General features: G+C 32.0%; 2 protein-coding genes and 2 non-coding genes across 5 annotated transcripts; all 4 read right to left on the minus strand.

The window, feature by feature from the left end:
- Positions 1–5,006: 5,006 nt before the first annotated feature.
- Positions 5,007–5,079, minus strand: TRNAE-CUC (transfer RNA glutamic acid (anticodon CUC)). Its single transcript has one exon. It is a non-coding gene; the product is annotated as a tRNA-Glu (tRNA).
- A 416-nt stretch (positions 5,080–5,495) lies between these two features.
- On the minus strand, positions 5,496–10,414 carry LOC132605791 (LRR repeats and ubiquitin-like domain-containing protein At2g30105). The gene is made up of 5 exons (XM_060319031.1): positions 10,221–10,414; positions 9,427–9,509; positions 8,806–8,871; positions 7,977–8,133; positions 5,496–5,873 (listed from the first exon to the last, which is right to left on the minus strand). The coding sequence occupies exons 1-5, from the start codon at positions 10,396–10,398 to the stop codon at positions 5,848–5,850; spliced, it is 510 nt and encodes a 169-aa protein (XP_060175014.1). The 5' UTR covers positions 10,399–10,414; the 3' UTR covers positions 5,496–5,847.
- Positions 10,415–13,413: 2,999 nt separating this feature from the next.
- Positions 13,414–13,486, minus strand: TRNAE-CUC (transfer RNA glutamic acid (anticodon CUC)). Its single transcript has one exon. It is a non-coding gene; the product is annotated as a tRNA-Glu (tRNA).
- Positions 13,487–13,770: 284 nt separating this feature from the next.
- Positions 13,771–17,771, minus strand: LOC132605792 (BAG family molecular chaperone regulator 4-like). Of its 2 annotated transcripts, XM_060319032.1 has the most exons (5): positions 17,406–17,766; positions 15,670–15,911; positions 15,066–15,212; positions 13,998–14,208; positions 13,771–13,900 (listed from the first exon to the last, which is right to left on the minus strand). In XM_060319032.1, exons 1-4 carry the CDS (start codon positions 17,659–17,661, stop codon positions 14,011–14,013), a joined length of 843 nt encoding a protein of 280 aa, XP_060175015.1. In that variant the 5' UTR covers positions 17,662–17,766; the 3' UTR covers positions 13,771–13,900; positions 13,998–14,010. The 2 variants fall into 2 exon arrangements, with proteins under 2 accessions (XP_060175015.1, XP_060175016.1); XM_060319033.1 differs by lacking the exons at positions 13,771–13,900; positions 13,998–14,208 and adding an exon at positions 14,241–14,386 and having other exon boundaries at positions 17,406–17,771.
- Between the last annotated feature and the right edge of the window lie 2,640 nt (positions 17,772–20,411).

The following is a 20,411-nucleotide window of genomic DNA, read 5'->3' on the forward strand; positions in this document are numbered from 1 at the left end:
ACACTTAATAGTTATTGGTCTTTTAAGTTCGCTAAAAGTTAATATTTTTAGTATCTAATAAAAAATTCATCGAACTCTGTTTGTTAGGTTTAACGAGAATTATGAAAAAAAAATAGCGAGTACTCACATTTAGAGATACGCATTATTAAAGAAAAGGTCAAATACCTCGGGACAAAATTGACGGACGTCAGTCAGTTATAAGGAAAAACCTATAGACTTAATAATGTTAGAAAATAGTGTCTCGGAACACAAACATTGACGGACTCTGTCGATTAAACCGAGGGAGTCCATCGGCTAAGTAAAATACACCAGACTCGTTTTTACTGAAAAACTGGTATAAAAATATATACTTCCATTGTAGTGATTCTTTTATTACAAAAAAAATTAGTTTCGCCGCAATTCTTTTGCTCGAAAATAACCATACAGACGTTCATTGGTTTTCGTAAAAAAAAAAAAAATAGTGTCCTTTCATTTTATCCATCAGTTTCCATTCACAATTTTTTTTTGCTTGTTTTTAGTAGTGACAATTTTTATAGTTTCTGTTATTTCTAAAGTCTGGTGTATTTTACTTAACTGATGGACTCCCTCAGTTTTAATCGATAGAGTCCGTTAGTCTTTGTGTTCCGCGACACTATTTTGTGACATTATAAGTCTGTTGGTTTTTTCCTATAACGGACTAATATCCGTCAGTTTTGTCCCGCGGTATTTAGCCTTTTCTTTAGTATTGTATACCTCTAAATGTGAGTTCTCGCTAATTTTTTCCTTTTTTTCATAGTTCTCGTCAAATTTAACAAACAGAGTTCGATGAATATTTTGTCGGAGACTAAAAGTGTCAACTTTTGGCGAACTTTTAGGACCATAAATGTTAAGTGCATTCTTAATGGACTATTTTAACCAACCCTCATAGATAAGGGACCATTTTTGTTAATATGTGGCAAATTAAAGGACTAAAATTGTTAAGTGTATAGTTAAGGAACTATTTTGAACCTACTCTCATAGTTAAAAGACCATTTATGTCTATATCAGGTTAAACGATAAAATTAACTTAAAAATACATGTTGCTCCTTCCGGTTCAAATTAGCATTTATTTTTTTATTAAAAAAGAATGTCCACCTACCAAATTAAAAAAAACAAAAAACAAAAAAAAATCCTGATTTGTCTTTATTAAGTATTAAGTGACTAAACTCCAATTCCTATTTAATTAAGTATAGTTTAGTCAAATTACCTATTTTTGCGTATGAATTAGTATTTTCTTAAGGAATATACAATTGTTAAGTAAACACTCTTTTTAAACCAAAGGGACATGCCAAGTATTATACACGGAGAATTTATCAAAAACAACCTCTCTCTCCCCACAAAAATAAGGGTAAAACTTGTGGAAGTTGTCATTGTACGCCATGCCTTATACCAAGTGTAATCATTTTAACTATTTTGTTTGCCATCAGGTTTTGATAATTTTGTAGAAAAGTGTTTGCGCAAAGTTCTTTGTTTAAGCTTTTTTTTTTTTTTTTTTTTTTTTTCATTTTAAGTTCTCACAAAGAAGAAGAAAAAAACCATTTTTAGTGAATAAATAGCCGAAGATCACAAAAAGATTATATAACTAATGAAGCCTTTGATTGCTTTTTCAGAATTATCATCACATTTCGTTTCAATCTCCAAAAAAGTGAAAAAAATATTTCCGTTGCCGGGACTTAAAACGGGTCTCTCGGGTGAGAGTCGAGTATCCTAACCAACTAGACTACACGGAGGATTTATCAAAATCAATCTCTCTCCCCCCACAAAAATAAGGGTAAAACTTGTGGAAGTTGTCATTGTACGCCATGCCTCATAGCACTAGCAAAGTATGCCCGTGCGATGCACGGGGCACAACGTGATTAATTTGGTTACTCACTTTAGTTAGTCTTTATCGTTTGTATATTTTGCAAAGGATACCGTGATTCTCCTTAGTGAGCCTCCATATTTTGTTTCTTTTCCTCTTATTTTTCCCCTTAATTTCTCAATGGTTGTTAAAATGTATTTTATTTTGGTTATGTTGGCCTCTTTTTATATTTAGTAAGTTGACAATTCAAATATCCTACATGTCAAGTTTATAATCACAAGATTCAAAAGTCTATTTATTTCTTAAACTTGATCACTTTAATTAGCCAGTCTTTAAGGTTTGTATTTTGTAAATAACTTTTAAAAACATTCTAGTTGTTATTATATATAGCATCATATACAAAATGTATTTTATGTACCATCACTTTAGTTACTTTTTTTTGCCTGGATTGCCCTTCATTTGGAGTGGTCTTTAATTTTTGCGCTTCAAATTGGTGGTCTTTAAGTGTTGCCCCTCGCCTAACACCCTGAGGTTGTGGGTTCGAACCCCAGCTCAGTAAAAAAAAAAAATCGTAAGGCAGAATTTTCACGAGGTAGAGGTTGCAAAATTCTGCCTCAGGCAGAAATTCTGCCCATGCAAATTATGCCTTGAGGCAGAAATTCTGCCTTATTTCTACCTCAAGGCAGAATTTGCACAGGCTGAAATTCTGCCTGTGCAGGCAGAAATTCTGCTTGAAGGGCAGAATTTAAAAATCACCATTTTGAGGGGTAAAAATTAAAGACCAGCTCCAGCGAAGGGCGACCTGCAAATTGCCCAATTTAGTTATAGGTAAGAAATGATGGAATTAAGTCTTTGAGATGGAAAGAGTCGGACTTTTTTTTCTCATTGTCATGACAATGAAAGTTGTTCATCGATGTGAAAAAGAAAATTAGTAAGAATATGAGGGGAAATTAATAGTTTGATTCTAGATTTTTTCTTTTAAATTCGTTAATATCTTATATGTATACCGACAGGTTGATATCCGTTTCAATTAACTAACCGTTCAAATCTAAACATAAGAATCATTGATGTATATATTGGATTTTTTAAAAGCAAAACTAATAAAATATTTTTATTGAATTAATTAAAAAATATGTTAATAAGGGGTAAATTAGTTACATTATAATTTTTTATATTAACAATTATAGATAAAAAGAATTGTTACAAAGAAATCAAAATTAAGATGTAATTAATTTTATCTTGGTTTTGTAAGTGAACAAGTAATTTAGACATATATTTATAGTAATGTGGCCAAGTAATAGGGTACCGAAGGAGTACTTCATTTATTAATTATTAAAGAACGTGAAAAGTCAAAAGTGAACAAGTAAAAGTGCACGGAGGAAATAGGTATGTGTCGGATAATTAAAATTGAAGTGCATATGTGTATACATGAGAAGAGAATAAATATTCAGTATCATGACATATGTCCACGTGGGATAAAAAAGTAGTTTAGTAAGGTAGCCAAATAATATGGGACGGAGGGAGTATTTCATTTATTAATTTTTAAAGAACGTGAAAAGTTAAAAGTGAACAAGTAAAAGTGCACGGAGGAAATAAATGTGTCGGAGAATTAAAATTGAAGTACATATGTGTATACATGAGGAGAGAATAAATATTCAGTAGCTAAGTAATATGGGACGGAGAGGGTAAGATGAGAAAGATTTAATTAATTTTATCTTGGTTTTGTAAATGAACAAGTAATTTGGACATATATTTTTAGTAATGTGGCAAAGTCCTATAGGACGGAGGGAGTACTTTATTTATTAATTCTCAAAGAACGTGAAAAGTCAAAAGTGAACAAGTAAAAGTGCACGGAGAAAATAAATGTGTCAGAGAATTAAAATTGAAGTGTATATGTGTATACTCCCTCCGTTCATTTTTACTTTTCCAGTATTCCAAAAATAAATGTGTCAGAGAATTAAAATTGAAGTACATACTTGTATACTCCCTCCGTTCACTTTTACTTGTCCAGTATTCCAAAAATAAATTTTCACTTTTATTTGTCACTCTTAGCATATCAAGATAAGAGAATTTATATTTTCCTGTTTTACCCAAAGTATTAATTACTCAATTCAAATCATTTTTCAAATCTAATAAAAATATGCACTAATTAATATGGGTACATTGATAAATTATGCACTTTATTTATTATTTCTTAAACAGCATGAAAAGTCCAAAGTGGACAAGTAAAAGTTAACGGAGGGAGTACATGAGAAGAGAATAAATATTCAGTATTATGACATAAGTCCACGTGGGATAAAGAAGTAGTTGGTTAAAGTGTATAATTTATATAACTTTTGGTATAAGTATTCATTGTTGTGTTAAAATGTACAATTTATATAGCTTCTAGTACAAGTATTCAACGTTGTCTTAGTCCTCTTAAGGCACTTAAATGTGTAGGAGAATTAAAATTGAAGTGCATACGTGTATACTCCCTCCGTTCACTTTTACTTGTCTAGTATTCCAAAAATAAATTTTCACTTTTACTTGTCACTTTTAGCATATCAAGATAAGACAATTTATTTTTTTCTGTTTTACCCATAATATTAATTACTCACTTCAAATCATTTTTCAAATCTAATAAAAATATGCACTAATTAATATGGGTACATTGGTAAATTATGCACTTTATTTATTATTTTTTAAACAGCATGAAAAGTCCAAAGTGGACAAGTAAAAGTTAATGGAGGGAGTACATGAGAAGAGAATAAATACTCAGTAGTATGACATAAGTCCACGTGGGATAAAGAAGTAATTGGTGTACAATTTATATAACTTTTGGTACAAGTATTCATTGTTGTGTTAAAGTGTACAATTTATTTAGCTTCTAGTACAAGTATTCAATGCTGTGTTAGTCCTCTTAAGACACTTATATATAATTTCTGAAGAAAATAAATATTCAGTACTATGACATAAATCCGTCACGTGAGATAAAGAAGTAGTTGGTTAGAGTGTACAATTTATATAACTTTTGGTACAAGTTTTTTTTTTCATTTTAAGTTCTCACAAAGAAGAAGAAAAAAACCATTTTTAGTGAATAAATAGCCGAAGATCACAAAAGGATTATATAACTAATGAAGCCTTTGATTGCTTTTTCAGAATTATCATCACATTTTCGTTTCAATCTCAAAAAAAGTGAAAAAAATATTTCCGTTGCCAGGACTTGAACCCGGGTCTCTCGGGTGAGAGCCGAGTATCCTAACCAACTAGACTACAACGGATTCTTGCTTGGTAAGAAGCCCTTATCTGTGAAATCATATTTTCCAGCGCGAATCTGCATTATCCTAACCCCAAAATATGTACAAAACAGATGAAAAACCAAAAAAATTGTATTATTTAAACCTTATTACGTGTCGTGCATTTCTTAACCATAACACTATAACTGGTGGAATACAAGTGCACTAAAAAATTATAGTAAGCAACAAGAATGGTTTTAAAAGGACAACAGTAGTTGATCATTAAAAAGAACAAGAAACTCATAGCTCAGAATCAGCCAAAAAGTTCCCTGAGTGATTTTTGTAGATTGCAGTGATTGACTCGGTGCACTGAGGCTTCTAACTCCTGGATCAAACGTTTCCAATTTGGTAGTCACCTTTGAGTTAGTACCAGTACTTAAAAAAAAAAAAAAAAATTGGTCCAAAGGAAAAGTACTATTTTATATGTATTAGCTTTGCAAAATACACGTACAAGGATCCATTTACATTCATGACTAACTACAACATGTAGAGGAGGGGGTTTGGCTCGATGAGCCATTACAATAAGGAGTATGTGTGGGAGCTGATCCTACAAAGCAGTGCTCTTCAAGACATGCACTGATGTTGGTGTGACGACACGAGTATTGCCAGTCTGATCAGCTAAGAATGCCGGTACTGCAAAGGCGGGCGGTTGAGCAAAAAGTGTCATTGAATTGTACTCTTCTAGTAAACAGTCATATTTTGCAAGTGTCTGCACTGCATTAAGAGTTTCTTGATTTAAAATCGTCAAGCATATCAACAAAACTCTGAATGCGATGAACCTGCCAGGAGACAGAAATTTTGTAGTCAGCGGCTGGTCCACTGGCGGATCCAACTATGAGTTCGTGAGTTTGGATGTTGCGAAATAGCTTACAGATATAATATTCACGATATATAACATCAATAAGAATGATACATAAAAACGGGTGTGCTAAGTCTAAAATTCCTTATTATAGTGAATAGGATTGACCACATTTGGCAGAGGTGTGTGTGCATAAAAGTGCAAATAGATTTAGGTGTACATTTCAGCTATGTTGCTCGGACTCTCCAAAAATGTTGCCGCACCCGTGTTGGATTCTTCAAAAATACACTATTTATTTTTGGAGTATCCGACACGCACCCATCAGCAGTTTTGAAAAGTCCGAGCAACATAGCATTTCAGAATTCACTTTTGCAACTCAGAACTTACCGAGTTTAAATTTTGAATTTGTCACTGTTCAAGAAGGGGATTACATTTTACTTGTTTTGAGAACTTAACTGAATCAAATTTTACTTGTCTTTGAGATTAAAGTTTGATGCATCCCTTAAACCATCATTTAAAGAACTCTCTCTTTTGAAGGTAAAAATTCTCACAACATAATATGAGAAATAAAGTTACAAAACTAGAACTAATATACAGCCAATTGGGTTGCTATTCTGCAGAATTGGCAAATTAGGTTGATATTGACATGTCAAACCCGAATGCCCAAAAATTGACCTTCCGATCATTTGTATTTCTGAGCAGTTCACAGAATGTGATGTTATTTTAATGTGACAAAAATAGTTTTATGACTTGGCTGTTTTTTTTTTCTGTTGTGTGTAGACTTCATTGACCATATCTAAATTTAATCCCTTAATGTATCTATCTGTTACTACCACTAAAATTCAGGTCAGAAGAAGTTGCAGCAAAGGGGTAAGGACTAGTAACTTAGTGTCTAGTTTTGAGATATTTACTTGTCGTTGTTGCTAAAAGTATCTCACATATCGACACTGTTTGACCCTCCGATCATTTGTGTTTTCAGTTAATTTAATATGACAAAATATTGTTTTGTGACTTTAATGTTATCCCGTGCCGGCTAAAGGGGAAAGCCACTAAAGCAATTGCTTTAGGCCCCAAAAATTGAATGCCCCAAAAAATTTATTTTCTACATTATCTACATGTTATAAAATTATAAAAGATACTAGATTTTTTATAAAAAAAAAATGTGATAGAGGTTATTGAGATAAATAATTCGGATTTTACAGCAAAAATGCAATATATGAAAATGAATAATTTGGTGAAGACTTTAATAACATAAAAAATGAAGTCTCTTATAGAGTTGATTATTTTTATAAGAGTAGATTAAGTCATTTTTTTACTTCAAAATAGACTTGAATTATTTTAAATATATGAAATTATTTCGACATCTACTTAGTGGTACAATGGTACAAACTTGAGATTATTAGATTATGAGAATTTATAAAAATATTATTTTAACGATCAATATATGCTTTTTATACAAATATTATTTGAATTTTATTGAGCAGAGTTACAAAATATCTCTAGGGGTGGAAGTTAGCAGGTAACCGAGTGAATAATCAAGATACATACAACATGGTCCGTATACCATCATTACCAACCACAACAACAACATACCTAGTGAAATCCCACAATGTGGGGTCTGGGAGGGTAAAGTGTACGCAGACCTTACCCCTACCTCAGAAGGTAGGGAGGCTGTTTCCGAAAGACCCTCGGCTCAAGAAAAAGCATGGCAAAAAAGGTTAGATAAGAACAAGCAATTCAAAGTAGTATGGGAGTATACCATCATTACCCAATATATATATATATATATATATATATATATATATATATATATATATATATAATAGACATATAAAATTGTTTATCAAATAAATTTCAAGTCTTTTAAGAAGGTTTAGCTTTAGGCCTCAAATTTCGTTGAGTCGACGTTATCATGTGCATCAAAGGATAAGGACTAGTAAGTAGTAACTCTGTTTTTAGTCTCCTTTTAAGAAATATACTTGTCCTTGTTACTAAAAGAAATTTCATGTTGTTCTTTAATTGGGATAATTAGCAAGTTAATTTTGTCTTAATACTAGCATTTGTGAGTTAAGCATCAACTAACCTCCTTCCTCCTTTGAGTTCTTGCTTCTTGCTTCTTCTTCTTCTGCTTCAATACTATCTAGTTTAAGAAGCTGAACCATCAACAACTCTGTCAGGATGACAAATTCTCTGTCCTCAACTCTAGTACCTCTTTGCACAGCTTCATCTATTGCCACAACCTACAAGAAAAGCAACAAACATACGTAACCACGAATCCTTGCTTTTATATTTGGCATTCTGATTTTCACATTGATCATAACCATGCTCGGGAAATTTATTTCAGGTCTTCTCCATGAAGATTGGTGAGTTGGTAAGAAGTCAGTCTTATATGGTAAAACGGGATTGGACAAAGAAAAGAGTGCGCTCAACCGCACCAAGCCTAGCAGAGCCAGTCGCGACGAAGTAGATGGCGTTTTTTAAGAGTCTAAGCCTCTACCGGACTAAGAGCTACCTAAGTACAATTAAAGAAAGTGAAAATGAAAGGTAAACAAAAGAGAGGAAAAATGCGAGTCCCTGAGAACACAAGTAGGTCACCACTTCAACAACTCACCGTACATAATATCAGTGGTACCACTTCTATAAAGGCACATTTTTTCGACCCACTCAACTACAATAAGAAAAACCCATGATTTGCCACATTGTGAGAAATATCAGTTACTAAATGATTTTTCTTTTTTAATGTTGTGGCATATGGATAGTATGTGAGGTGAGTTGTGTTTTTTGATATCAGATTTAGCATCTTTTGGCGTTTTCTATCCTCTGCACTATATATATGCATGTTTTCCGTTACGAAATTAATTATGACTTTGATGCAACAAATTGAGAGTTGAATCATCTGTAAAATTACTTACCCTGGGTGAGAGCTTATCGACCTCTTCTCTTATTCGGGCAATAGCTTCACATGAGACAGAGATGCCCTGCAAATAAGTAAATAACTCAAGACATCAAAAGCTTTAAGTTTTAAATAAGCTAGGGTATATTAAGTGGAATTTCTGGTTTTCCAATTTTATAAAGAATCCAAAGACAACAAGTACGGATCAGTCAATTACACCTTAATCTACACTATATCTGAATATATACATTCTACTCCGCGTAGACCCATTTCATTAGTAATCAATATGTTGTCCTCTACGACGAATAAGAGGCTTTACAATACTAGAGGTTCTCTACATTTTCTAATGATATCCAAATCCGTAAACAAACTTAGTGTAGCAACACATTGAAGTTTTAATCCAAACAGTAGGTAAGCCAACAAAAACGTTTTTAGGGAAATTCATTCTTCTAAATAGGTATCCTACACCTGAACCGAATCTTTTCTGGTTAAAGAATCTCTTTCTAGTTGCTCTGGAGCTCTAGAACAATTAGGAGATTCTCTATGGTCTAATTTAGCGATCATATTGCTTCGAATATGAGAGTTGCTAACAATAAAATTCAAGAAAAAGAGCATAATGCATAGAAAAATGAAGAATTACCACTCGGGAAGCTATAAGCATGATCTTCGCACCATTTCTAACTTTCGACGACTCCAGTGTCATTTCATCCACCAAAACTTTCCCTATTCATGAAAAACACACAAACTGTGTCAACTATTAAATCAAAGGCTTAATACGTACACATCCCCTTAAACTTGTCAGTAAATTCTATTTAGACACTGAAACTAAGGTTTGTTCCAATTGAGCACCTAGACACGTAATAAATTGTTCCTATTAGGCACTTATGGTTCAAATATTGAAAAAAACTATGTATTCTCAACCGTCTATTAGGTAGTTAAGTTAACCACATAAAATATGTCAATCTCCTTTAAGTATACACATCAACCTCAATTGGAAGGCCTGAGGTTTTGCAGCTTATTGAGACAAATATATATAATTAAAAAAAGTGACATATTTTAAGTGCACATATAAACACCTCAACTTGTCCTCACTGTGTCGCACTCCAACTTTCAAAATGATGTGTCCCTGAAACACAGTGGAGACAAGTTGAGGTGTCTATATTTGCACTCCCAAAGTTGTAGAACCTACTTATTTATGTATTATGCCTTAAAAATTTGAACCGAACGTGTCTAATAAGAACATTGTATTATGTGTTCAGGTTCTCAATTGGAAACAAGTCTTAATTCGAGTGTCTAAATGAAATTTATTAAGCCTAAAGTAAATGATAAGGACTACTATAAGTGAAATAGTGGTCTTGTTGCAGCAATTCAGCCCTTTGGAACTCCGATTGTTAAAAAAAATACCACTGATACGTTAGAATTGAAGGAAAATACCTTTGCAAATGAGTTTTTGGGCACGAGAGAGAACATTTGTGAGTGGTTGGATGAGTGATTTGAGGTGTTTGACGGTTGACTCTGAGGAGATTTCAACGGGTATCGATAGGCTGTTAAACTTAACGTTGACTGTGATTGTAATCCCGTTATCGGTATTGCTTTTTCCCTCTTTATCCATTTTGTCTGATCTCTGAATTCGTAAGATATTTTTTTAACGAATTCAAACAAAAATTATTCGCATTTGACGAAATTATCCTTCAGTCTTGAACCGGAAAAATAAAAATAAAAATTGATGTTTTGTGAATTAATGTAAAAGAAAACACATCATACTGCCTCCATTATCATATAAAATGAATTTCTAGCACTTTTTTATGATGTAAATAAATGAATTTTTCAAAATCTAAAAATGTATTAATTTTTTTTTTTAATCACCCTTCTCTTTATTGGGTTATTCAACTATTTTTGCATTTTTCAAAATTGACTATTTCTAATTTTAAGAAAAGTTTGGAAAGAAGTAAAAGGGTAATATTGACATCACACCCCTAAAATAGTATTTATTTTGGAATAGAGGGAGTATCACCGTTTCGCGAGTTTCACACCCAGTTATCAGTTCTTCCCATTTCCTACCTGAATTATTACCATGTATGTATTAAAACACCTCAAAACTGATTAGGCTAACTATCAGTTGTTCCTTTTCCTACGTAAATTGTTACCATCTAATCAATTAGGTATGTTTTAATATATAGATATTGATAGTTCAAGTGGGAAAAGGAAATAACTAATAGTTGGAGTGTGAAACTTATGAAGAAGTGATAGTTCAGGTGTGTTTTTGCCTATTATTTCCATTAATGTATCATGGTTAAACAACATATTATTTCAGATACATATTAATATTAATTATAAAAGGAATCCAACTTTGAATCAAGGTGTCACATGCTCAATTTGGATTGTTAACTTCGTTAAGGTAAGATTGATTAGAAAATGGTTTAATGAAGAATATGACCATGTCAGAGATAAGAGTGTTGAAACAATAAAATATAAGTAGTTAATTCCCTTAAACCTTTTGCAATTGGAAATGATACTCTTTTGTCTTTTGATGAAAATAAAGCAGAACACTCTATTAATCTAAAAATAAATTATAAACTAAAATAATCATCACTGAATTTTCGAAAGATTTTAAGCATCTCTCAATTATCAAGTGATAGTAAAATTTATCCTTCTTTGGTGATTCTTTTTCCCAGGACTAGAGCAATAGAAAAAAAAAAACTAAACACTATAAAAATATACCCGCCCACTATAAATTTAAACACTTCTCATAATTTTTAAGCCAATTCTTGGAAGAAGAAAAAATCACGCATTCGGTATTTATTCCAAGTGTAATCATTTTAAACTCTAGTCTCTAATGAGTTTGTTTGCAAAGAGGTTTCAAAAAATTTGAAAAAAAAAAATGTTTTCACAAAATTCTTTGATTAAGTTTTGTTTTCATTTCTATGTCCTCTTACTAGGATGTTTATCGGTCGGTTCGGTTCGGTTTGTGTATTATCCGTTCGGTTAATAGATTTTTAAATACGCTAAACCGATAAATAAACCAATAAGATATTCGTTATCAATTTTTTATCCTTAGTTCGGTTTCGGTTTAGCCGATCACTCTCGCCTTTAGGCATCACTCTTCAGTTTTTCTAAAATGTACTAAAATAGCAAATTCAAAAGAGAATCACTGGAAGAACTGAATAAGGTGCTGCAAGTATCCGAAAGAACTCAAATAACTTAGCGGTATCGCATTGAAAGAAGAGGATTTTTGAGAGGCAGAGAGCTGGGAAGTGTTCCTTGCGGTTCCTAGTCAGTACTCATGGAACGAAATTAAGAATTTAGGAATAAAGGAAATAGCCATTATTATACAATTAGGGATAAAAAATTAATATTAATATAATGTTATTGCGTTATCGATTTAACCATTAAGAAAAATCTTAAAATCAGAAATCGAACTGATAATCCAATAAAAAATTATAAAACCATTTACAAATAGTTAATCAATATTTCGATACCGATAAATTAATAACATTTTTGTTGATCGGGTTAATCGGTCAAAGCGCTTTTTGCACACGCCTGCTCTTCTCAACCCCAAAAAGAAAAAGACATTTTTTTAATGAAGAATGGTAGAACTTCACAACCACCGTAGCTATTTAAAAACGTTTCTTTTTAGCGCATGACAATGACACGAGAATAAACATCAATAGCAGTAATATAGATACAGTGTGCGGAATGCCATTCAAAGGCACTGGTGTTTAATTTTTGGCCACTTAAATTTGAAATTTTTAATTTTTATTTTTCGTTTAAAATTTACGGGTTTTGGATTCAAACTCCTGCTCAGTTAAATATTAAAAAAAAATCGGAGTTCAAAAGTTTGTAGTAAAATTAGGCCTATTCGGACAAAGTTAAGCCTATTCAGGAAGGCAAACTTCTGTCTGAATAGGCCTAACTTTTGCACGAATGCAAACTGCCTAAATAGGCCTAACTTTGGCCCAAAATTAGGCCTATTCGGGCAAAAATTACGCCTTAAAATAGAGGTTTGTAAAATTCTAACTAAATTGAAAAAGAAAAAAAAATTGCCTGAAGGCAAGACAGAATTTTGCCTTTTGGTAAAGACAAAACTCTACCTCAAGGTAGAGTTTGAAAATTTGCCTGAGGTAGAGTTTCGTTTTCTTGCAATTTTTTTTTTTTTTAATATATATATTTTTTTTTTAATATTTGATTGAATGAGAGTTCGAACCCGAAATCAAGAAATTTTTAGCTAAGGCCAAAAATTAAAGACCACCAATTTGAGGGACAAAATTAAAGACCAGTGCCTTTGAAGGCTATCGTGCAAATGACCCTAGTATAAATGGCAGTGATGAAGCCTTTGATAGCTTTTTGGGAATTATCAAAGCTAGATGCATTTCGTCTCAATTTCAAAAGGTTTTGACCCTGCCAAATAAAAGGGGATAAATGATTTATTTATTTTAGAAAAAAGAATTGTCTATAGTTTGATGCATATAATCCACAGCAAACTTTTCTCCAGACATTTTTTATTTATTTTTTCTGATTAGCATTATAAAGTGAGTGCCAAATACATCAGATTACCAGTACACTATTGCTAATTTTTTTTCCTTCCATTTTTAGCATATAAAAATAAGAAAGAACAAAAACATATTTCTTCCGTTGCCGGGACTTGAACCCGGGTCTCTCGGGTGAGAGCCGAGTATCCTAACCAACTAGACTACAACGGATTCTTGCTATGTGTGCTTCACAATATCTATATGTATGTAGTAAACATTTGCTTGGTTATATCAGATGAATTCAGCTACGCAAGAATATATGTTTTATTTTATACATATCAAATGAAAAATAAAAATATGTATATTAATAATACGGAGATCAAACTATTAAACACAAATACACCCTTTTAAAGTAATTCATTATAATCTCTTTGGTATAGAGCGTTTTACCATCAAAATAAGACTTTTTCACGTGAATTTGAATTGATCAGGCTAGACAATGGATACAAACATGGGATGAAGAACCAAAAAAGTTGTATGATTTAAACCTTAATTGGTACTTGTTGTGCTTTTCTAAACCATAAAAGGTGGAACATAAGTGCACCAAAAAGTACAAGCAATAATTGATCATTAAAAACAAGAAACCTTAATTGGTACTTGTTGTGCTTTTCTAAACCATAAAAGGTAGAATATAAGTGCACCAAAAAGTATAAGCAATAATTGATCATTAAAAACAAGAAACTCATTACTCAGAATCAGTCAAAAACTTCCCAGTCCTTAGTGATTTTTGTGGATTGCAGTAATCGATTTGGTGCAGTCAGGCTTCCAACTCCTGGACCAAACGTTTCCCATTTGGTAGTCACCGTTGAAGTACCATTAGAATTGCTTACAAAGTTAGAATTTTTTTCTTTAAAATTGTCCAGCATATCAACAAAACTCTGAATCCGATGAACCTGCCAGGAGAAGAAAATAATATTCACGGAATATATATAACATCAATAAAATGAAACATCAAAACACGGTAGATAAACACTGGTCTACCAGGTTTAAAATTTCTTACTATAGTGAACGGATGGACTCCACATTCGGCAGCATATAGGGGCGGATGTACTTTGCTACAAGCAATGTCATCTGACATAATGAGGGTAATTACCTCTTGTTATAGTAATTTGTTTATTTGTTCGCTTCTTCAAATATCGACACTGCTTATACAAAAAAAATTACGTGCCACTGTATAGGTATGTGTGCGCACACAAGAAAATAGGTATAAATAGAATTATATGTATATTTCAGAACTCACTTTCGCGACTCTGAATATAGTTTTAAATTCCGAATTTGTCACTACTCAAGAAGGGTATTACATTTTACTTCTCTTTGATGCGAAGGTCTGATGCATCACTTAAACAATTATTTAAAGAACTCTCTCTTTTGAAGGTAAAAATCTCATAACATAATATAAGAAATCAAGTTACAAAAGTGGAACCAATATGCAGCCAATTGTGTTGCTACTCGATGGAGAATGGGATAATTAGTCTGATATTGACATGTCATAACCCGAATGCCAACAATTTGACCTTCCGATCATTTGTATTTCTAAGCAATTTACACAAAGTTCAGTTACTTTAACATGACAAAATATTGTTTTGTACATGGAGCAAGGGGTAAGGACTAGCAACTCCGTTTTTAGTTTTGTTTTGAGATATTTACTTGTCCTTGTTACGAAAATAACTCTCATGCTGTTCTTAATTTGGATAATTAGTAAGCTAATTTTGTCTTAATAGTAGCTTTTGTGAGTTAAGCAACAACTGACCTCCTTCTTCCTCTGAGCTCTTGCTTCTCCTTCTGCCTCAATACCATCAAGTGTAAGAAGCTGAATAATTAACAACTCTGTTAGACCAACAAAATCTCTGTCCTCAACTCTAGTACCTCTCTTCACAGCTTCCTCTAATGCCACAACCTACACGAAAAGCAATTAACTTACATAATCAAGAATCCACGCTTTTACAAGAAAGGAAAAAAAAAAAAAGAACTCTGCAGATCAATTTTACGGATGGTCATTCAACTTTCTGTTCATTGTATTAAAGTCATAAAACTAATTTTTGTAATAGCTATGGTCCCGAAAACACAAGTTACCATTCAACAACTCACCCTAAATAATATCATGTGGCACCAATGATATAAAATCACATTTGTAATAGCGAGTTGTTTTTTCTGGCAGCTTACTTGTGTTTTCTTGTACCAAATTTAGCATTTTTCAACTTGTTTTTATCCTCTGCGATATATATGCATAGTTGAGTTAACTTTCCCTTACAAAATTAATTCACGACTTTGGTGCACAAGTTAAAAGTTGAATGACCATGTGCAAAATTACGCCAAACTCTAGTGGAAACACTGATGTAGGAATACTTACGTACCCTGTGTGAGAGCTTATCGACCTCTACTCTTACTCGGGCGATGGCATCACAAGAGACAGAGGTACTCTTCATTTTCTTCATCTCTTTACTGGCTGGATCTTCCATTAGGATCACCTTTGACATGTCTTTTACACCAGCAATGTGCAAACATTCATTCTCATCCTTCTCTTTTCCTTGGAACAATAATCTCTGAACATTAGGATGTAGCCCAGTTCTGTCACATAGAATTATCTTCAGGTTCCCTTCATTTCATTAACACAAAGCAATTAGGTTAGAATTTTCTTCAGGTTCCCTTCATTTCGTTAACACAAAGCAATTAGGTCACAAATTAAGAAAAAAAAATAGCTACTAAGTAAGTATTGGCAGGGCAATATCTCATCAATATCTAAGTCCAGTATGCATAGTCACAAAATGGCCTATGTTAATTGCCACCAACTGAAATTTCAGTACTTTGGCAGTCCCTAGTACTCCCTACAGTTTGTTTTGCGTTTAACTTGTACATACTGATAACTAATATTCGAGGATCATTAAACAGCCCCTTATGAATCTCGGAACCTTTCAATATGAACAATAATTTAACCAATTTAATTGATTAGTATATAACAAGTATGGAGCAAAGAAATATACTGGCACTGGGTTGACTTAAAGTCTTCCTATTAAGAATTTTTTACACTATCACATTACTCAAAAGACAGCTATAGGTATTGCCCTTAATAAGTGAAACTAACTGTCAAGCCTGCTATAACAAGTTAAATTGCACTGATAATGTTTTAAAAATAATAATAATAATAAATAATTGTACTGTTAGATCCTTTTATATTACCCTTTTATTTCCTTAAATAGCATAACAGGAGTTGGTTATCCTTCTATGCTCAAGTAAACTTAGTGTTCTTTTCTTGTTTAAACAGTACATTCTATTAATAACCAAAAGTATGTACAAGTGTAGAGGCCAGAAGCAGATGTGGACTATCTGCTCCTCTCAAATCACCACTCACCTATATCTCTAATCTGTAAGTAACTAAACATATTAACTTAGTGTTTTACTCAAAATGACAATGTTGGTGGCTGCAGGTGCTTGTGGGGGGAGTCTACTGTCTAGCCAAAAAAAACCAAGAACAATCATTAACAATCAATTTCATATAGCTAGTTCTTCTGCACATTCGGCAGTGTATATAAATCAGACACATGGAAATCCCATCTAATTAAGGAGGCTGTTAGGTATTATGAACAACAACAACAAAAATTTCGCCTCAATTCTAAAAAGTTGGGGTCGGTTTTATGAACCTCACTATTCCTGCCGTTCCATTTAAGCTCATCTTAAGTCAACACCAAATTTAAAAAAAAAAAAAAAAGTACTAAAAATTACTATATTTTCTATTGGTGTATAAAGTTTGCAAATCATAATAAATTGACTTGTTTTACATTAGTCAACCTATCACAACCCTTCTTTATTCACAAGTTGACACGGCCAATATGAGCAAGCTCACACTGTCGCAGTTCTCTTAACAATAGATGGGCAACCAGGCGCACAAAACACCCCGCATTCATGCAAGGTCCAAGAAAGACCGCACCCCAAGGATGTCAAATAGGCGGTCTACCCTTAAGCAAGCTACGACTCGAACCCATGACCTATAGGTCACACAGACACAGAGACAACTTTACTGTCGCTCTACCGTTCTCTTAACTATGATCAACAATAAAAAAAAAAAAAAATTGTGGATGATCAAGTTGTTTACCAAATGTTGATTCAGCTGGAACGATGATATCATGGTAACAAGAATCATAAGAGACTTTGATCTTGATCATAGGACCAGCAACAGAATTAGCTTCAGCTGAAACTCCAACTCTTTTCTGAACTAATAAACCACCAGGCCTAACTTCCCAATCAATAATACAAGCCTTATTTTTCTCTTCACCTTCAGTGTATTTATTCTCATCTTTAATTACCTCATTTCTACTACTTTTTGAAGAAGTTGATGATTTTTTCCACATGTTTGTTCCACTAAAAGGTAGCTAAAAAAGAAAATGAGAAATATTAAAAAGGTGAGAAGTTGATTGAGAAATTAAAGTTTGGTGGCTCAATGTGATAAATGGGTTGGAGCATGAATTGAGTGAAGACCATAAATGAATGAGACCTGGAAAAAAATAATTAAAAAGTAACCTTTGTACTCACTTTGCTGGGGACTACTGGAAAGTGGAAAGTGACTTGTGAACTGACAAATATGTTAACGTGGTTGCTTTGTTTTTTCTCTTTTTTAAGAAACTTTAAGCAAATGTAAATATCATTCTGAATAAATTTCAAGGGTTGTCTTGTCTCTCAAATTTTAGCCACGTAGCATATATTAAAGTACGTAGGCCATATATAATCAACTAATGGGGTCAATGAGGTGGACATGGCACTGATTAACCACCTTTTGATCTTATTTTTGAAAAATAATTACTCCATTTTCATGGATTTTTATAATTCATAAAGGGTCTGTTTGGAAAGCCACCTGGTAATTGGAATTGGTGTAATTACTAGGGTAGTAATTACAACGACATGTTTGTTCGTCATGATGTAATTACAAGCATACTGTTTGGTTGCGCGAATATAATTATAAGTTAGTTTAATTTAAAAATAAATTTTAATTATCAAAAATTAACAATTAATATTTGAAAAATATGTCCCTTTTATAAATGGTATTAAATTATGTATTTAACAACACATTATTTCTTGAAAATATAGTAATTAATAATCATATATTTGTAACTAATATTGTAAAAAATAATTGTATATATATATACACACACACATACATTTTGAATTAATAATATTTTAATTTGAATTAATTATAAAAATTAAAAGCAGGCTTTTTTGTGAGAACACCATGGATTGGATGTTTGACAAAAAAATCAGTATTTATAAATATAATGCCATAACATTATTCAAATGTTTGACCAAAAAAAAATTATCAACTCTAAGTGAAAATAAACAACATGTAATGTGAAATAACAAGACAATAGTACTAAAACAAATAAATTAAAATCGAAAATATAACCTAAGTTCAAAATCCAAAATAAAGTTTAACATAATACTCTTATGTCAAATTCCAACATTACATAAGTAAGTTCCAACGTAAATTAAGTAAATATAATTCTATTTCACAGTGAAATTCTACTTTGATGACATCACTCATTTATATGCCAAGTTTGGTAATGACTCATTTTTTCTAATACTAAGAGGTATAGTTTCAAAAATTTGAATAATAACATGGCTATGCTAAATGAATAAAATAATATAAAAAAATACAAGCAATTAAATGGAATCACAAGAAGTAAAGGTTGGGAATGAGCAAAAACGAAATGAAAAAGAAAAATATATTTTAAAAATAAAATAATTAAAAGGTAAAAATAAAAATAAATTAAAATAAAACAAAAAAAGAAAGAAATTAAAAAGTAATCATGTAATTACACTCTTTCAATTACACCCACTTCCCACCTAACCAAGTAATTATTTGATAAATTTGTTTGTCAAACTGTGTAATTATACCAAATTACACTCAATTTTGGAAAATTGCCAGGATGGCTTAGCTCCAGGATATCTTAGTTGTGGATTTTGAAACTCTAGAGAAATGACTATTTTTCAATTATAATGAATGTATAATAACTATTTGTGATATTTTTTTTCTCGTCAACAAATAGTGTGGAGTATTTGATTAAAAAAAAATGTTCTTCTATGATTAGTTATTGGAAGTACCTTGGGCCAATGCAAAAGCAGTTGGTCTCTATCCTTAAGTCTCCCATTTGAATTACAAAATGAAAAATATTTGAATCATATATTATCGAAGAGTGTGGTGAAATAGTTGAAATTTCTCCGTTTAAACTCTATCTTGTGCTAAAAGAAGTTCTTCTCGTTGAAAAAACACTCGCAAACTTCCCAAAAAGAAAAATAAAACTACCTAAACACATTATTGCATCAATTCTTTTTCGAAAACAGAAATACAACTATCCGAACACATTATCATGTCAACTCTTTTCTGGAAAAAAAAATATTCAAACACATTCTTAAAAGGAAATTGTTAAGCATTTACTTCCTCCGATAAAAAATAATTGAGGTTTTAGACTTGGGCACATGGATTAAGAAATTCACTTATTCCTAAAAATTAAGAGATACATTGACTAAAATATCCTTAATTAAGCGGGGTTTTAAAACTATAACAAACATTAAATTTGTTCATTGAATTAAGAATGTGTCATGGATAAATTAGAAAAAGGAATGAAATGCCTTCTTGATAGACTAAAAACCTCAATTATTTTGAATCAACTTTTAAAGGCTAAATCCTCAATTATTTTGGACAGGAGGAGTACATCACAGAGGAAGATAGGCTAAGTAGATGCCCATTTGATGACATGTAATTTTCATGAGGTGTAGTCTTTAAAATTTTGGCCCTCTTGATCAATTTTTAAAAACTTGATCTCTGCTTCAAAATGTCGAGGTAAATTTTTTGTTGTCAATTGAGCAAAAATTATTGGCATAAATTAGTTTTGCATATGAAACAAGAATTCATGATATTTTAATAAACCATAGACAGTGAACATATACAATTGGCAACGAGTTCTGCTTCGTAGGCAAATATTGTATGTGTTGTTCAACTGTTCATAAGTTATGACAAACGGATAAGACTTGATAATATTCATTCTACCTATCGTGTTAAAGTGATCACAAGTTATGAAGTATTGGCATAAGTTGCATATATTGTTTA

The sequence above is a fragment of the Lycium barbarum genome, chromosome 8 (genome assembly GCF_019175385.1).
Source record: "Lycium barbarum isolate Lr01 chromosome 8, ASM1917538v2, whole genome shotgun sequence".
Lineage (NCBI taxonomy): Eukaryota > Viridiplantae > Streptophyta > Magnoliopsida > Solanales > Solanaceae > Lycium > Lycium barbarum.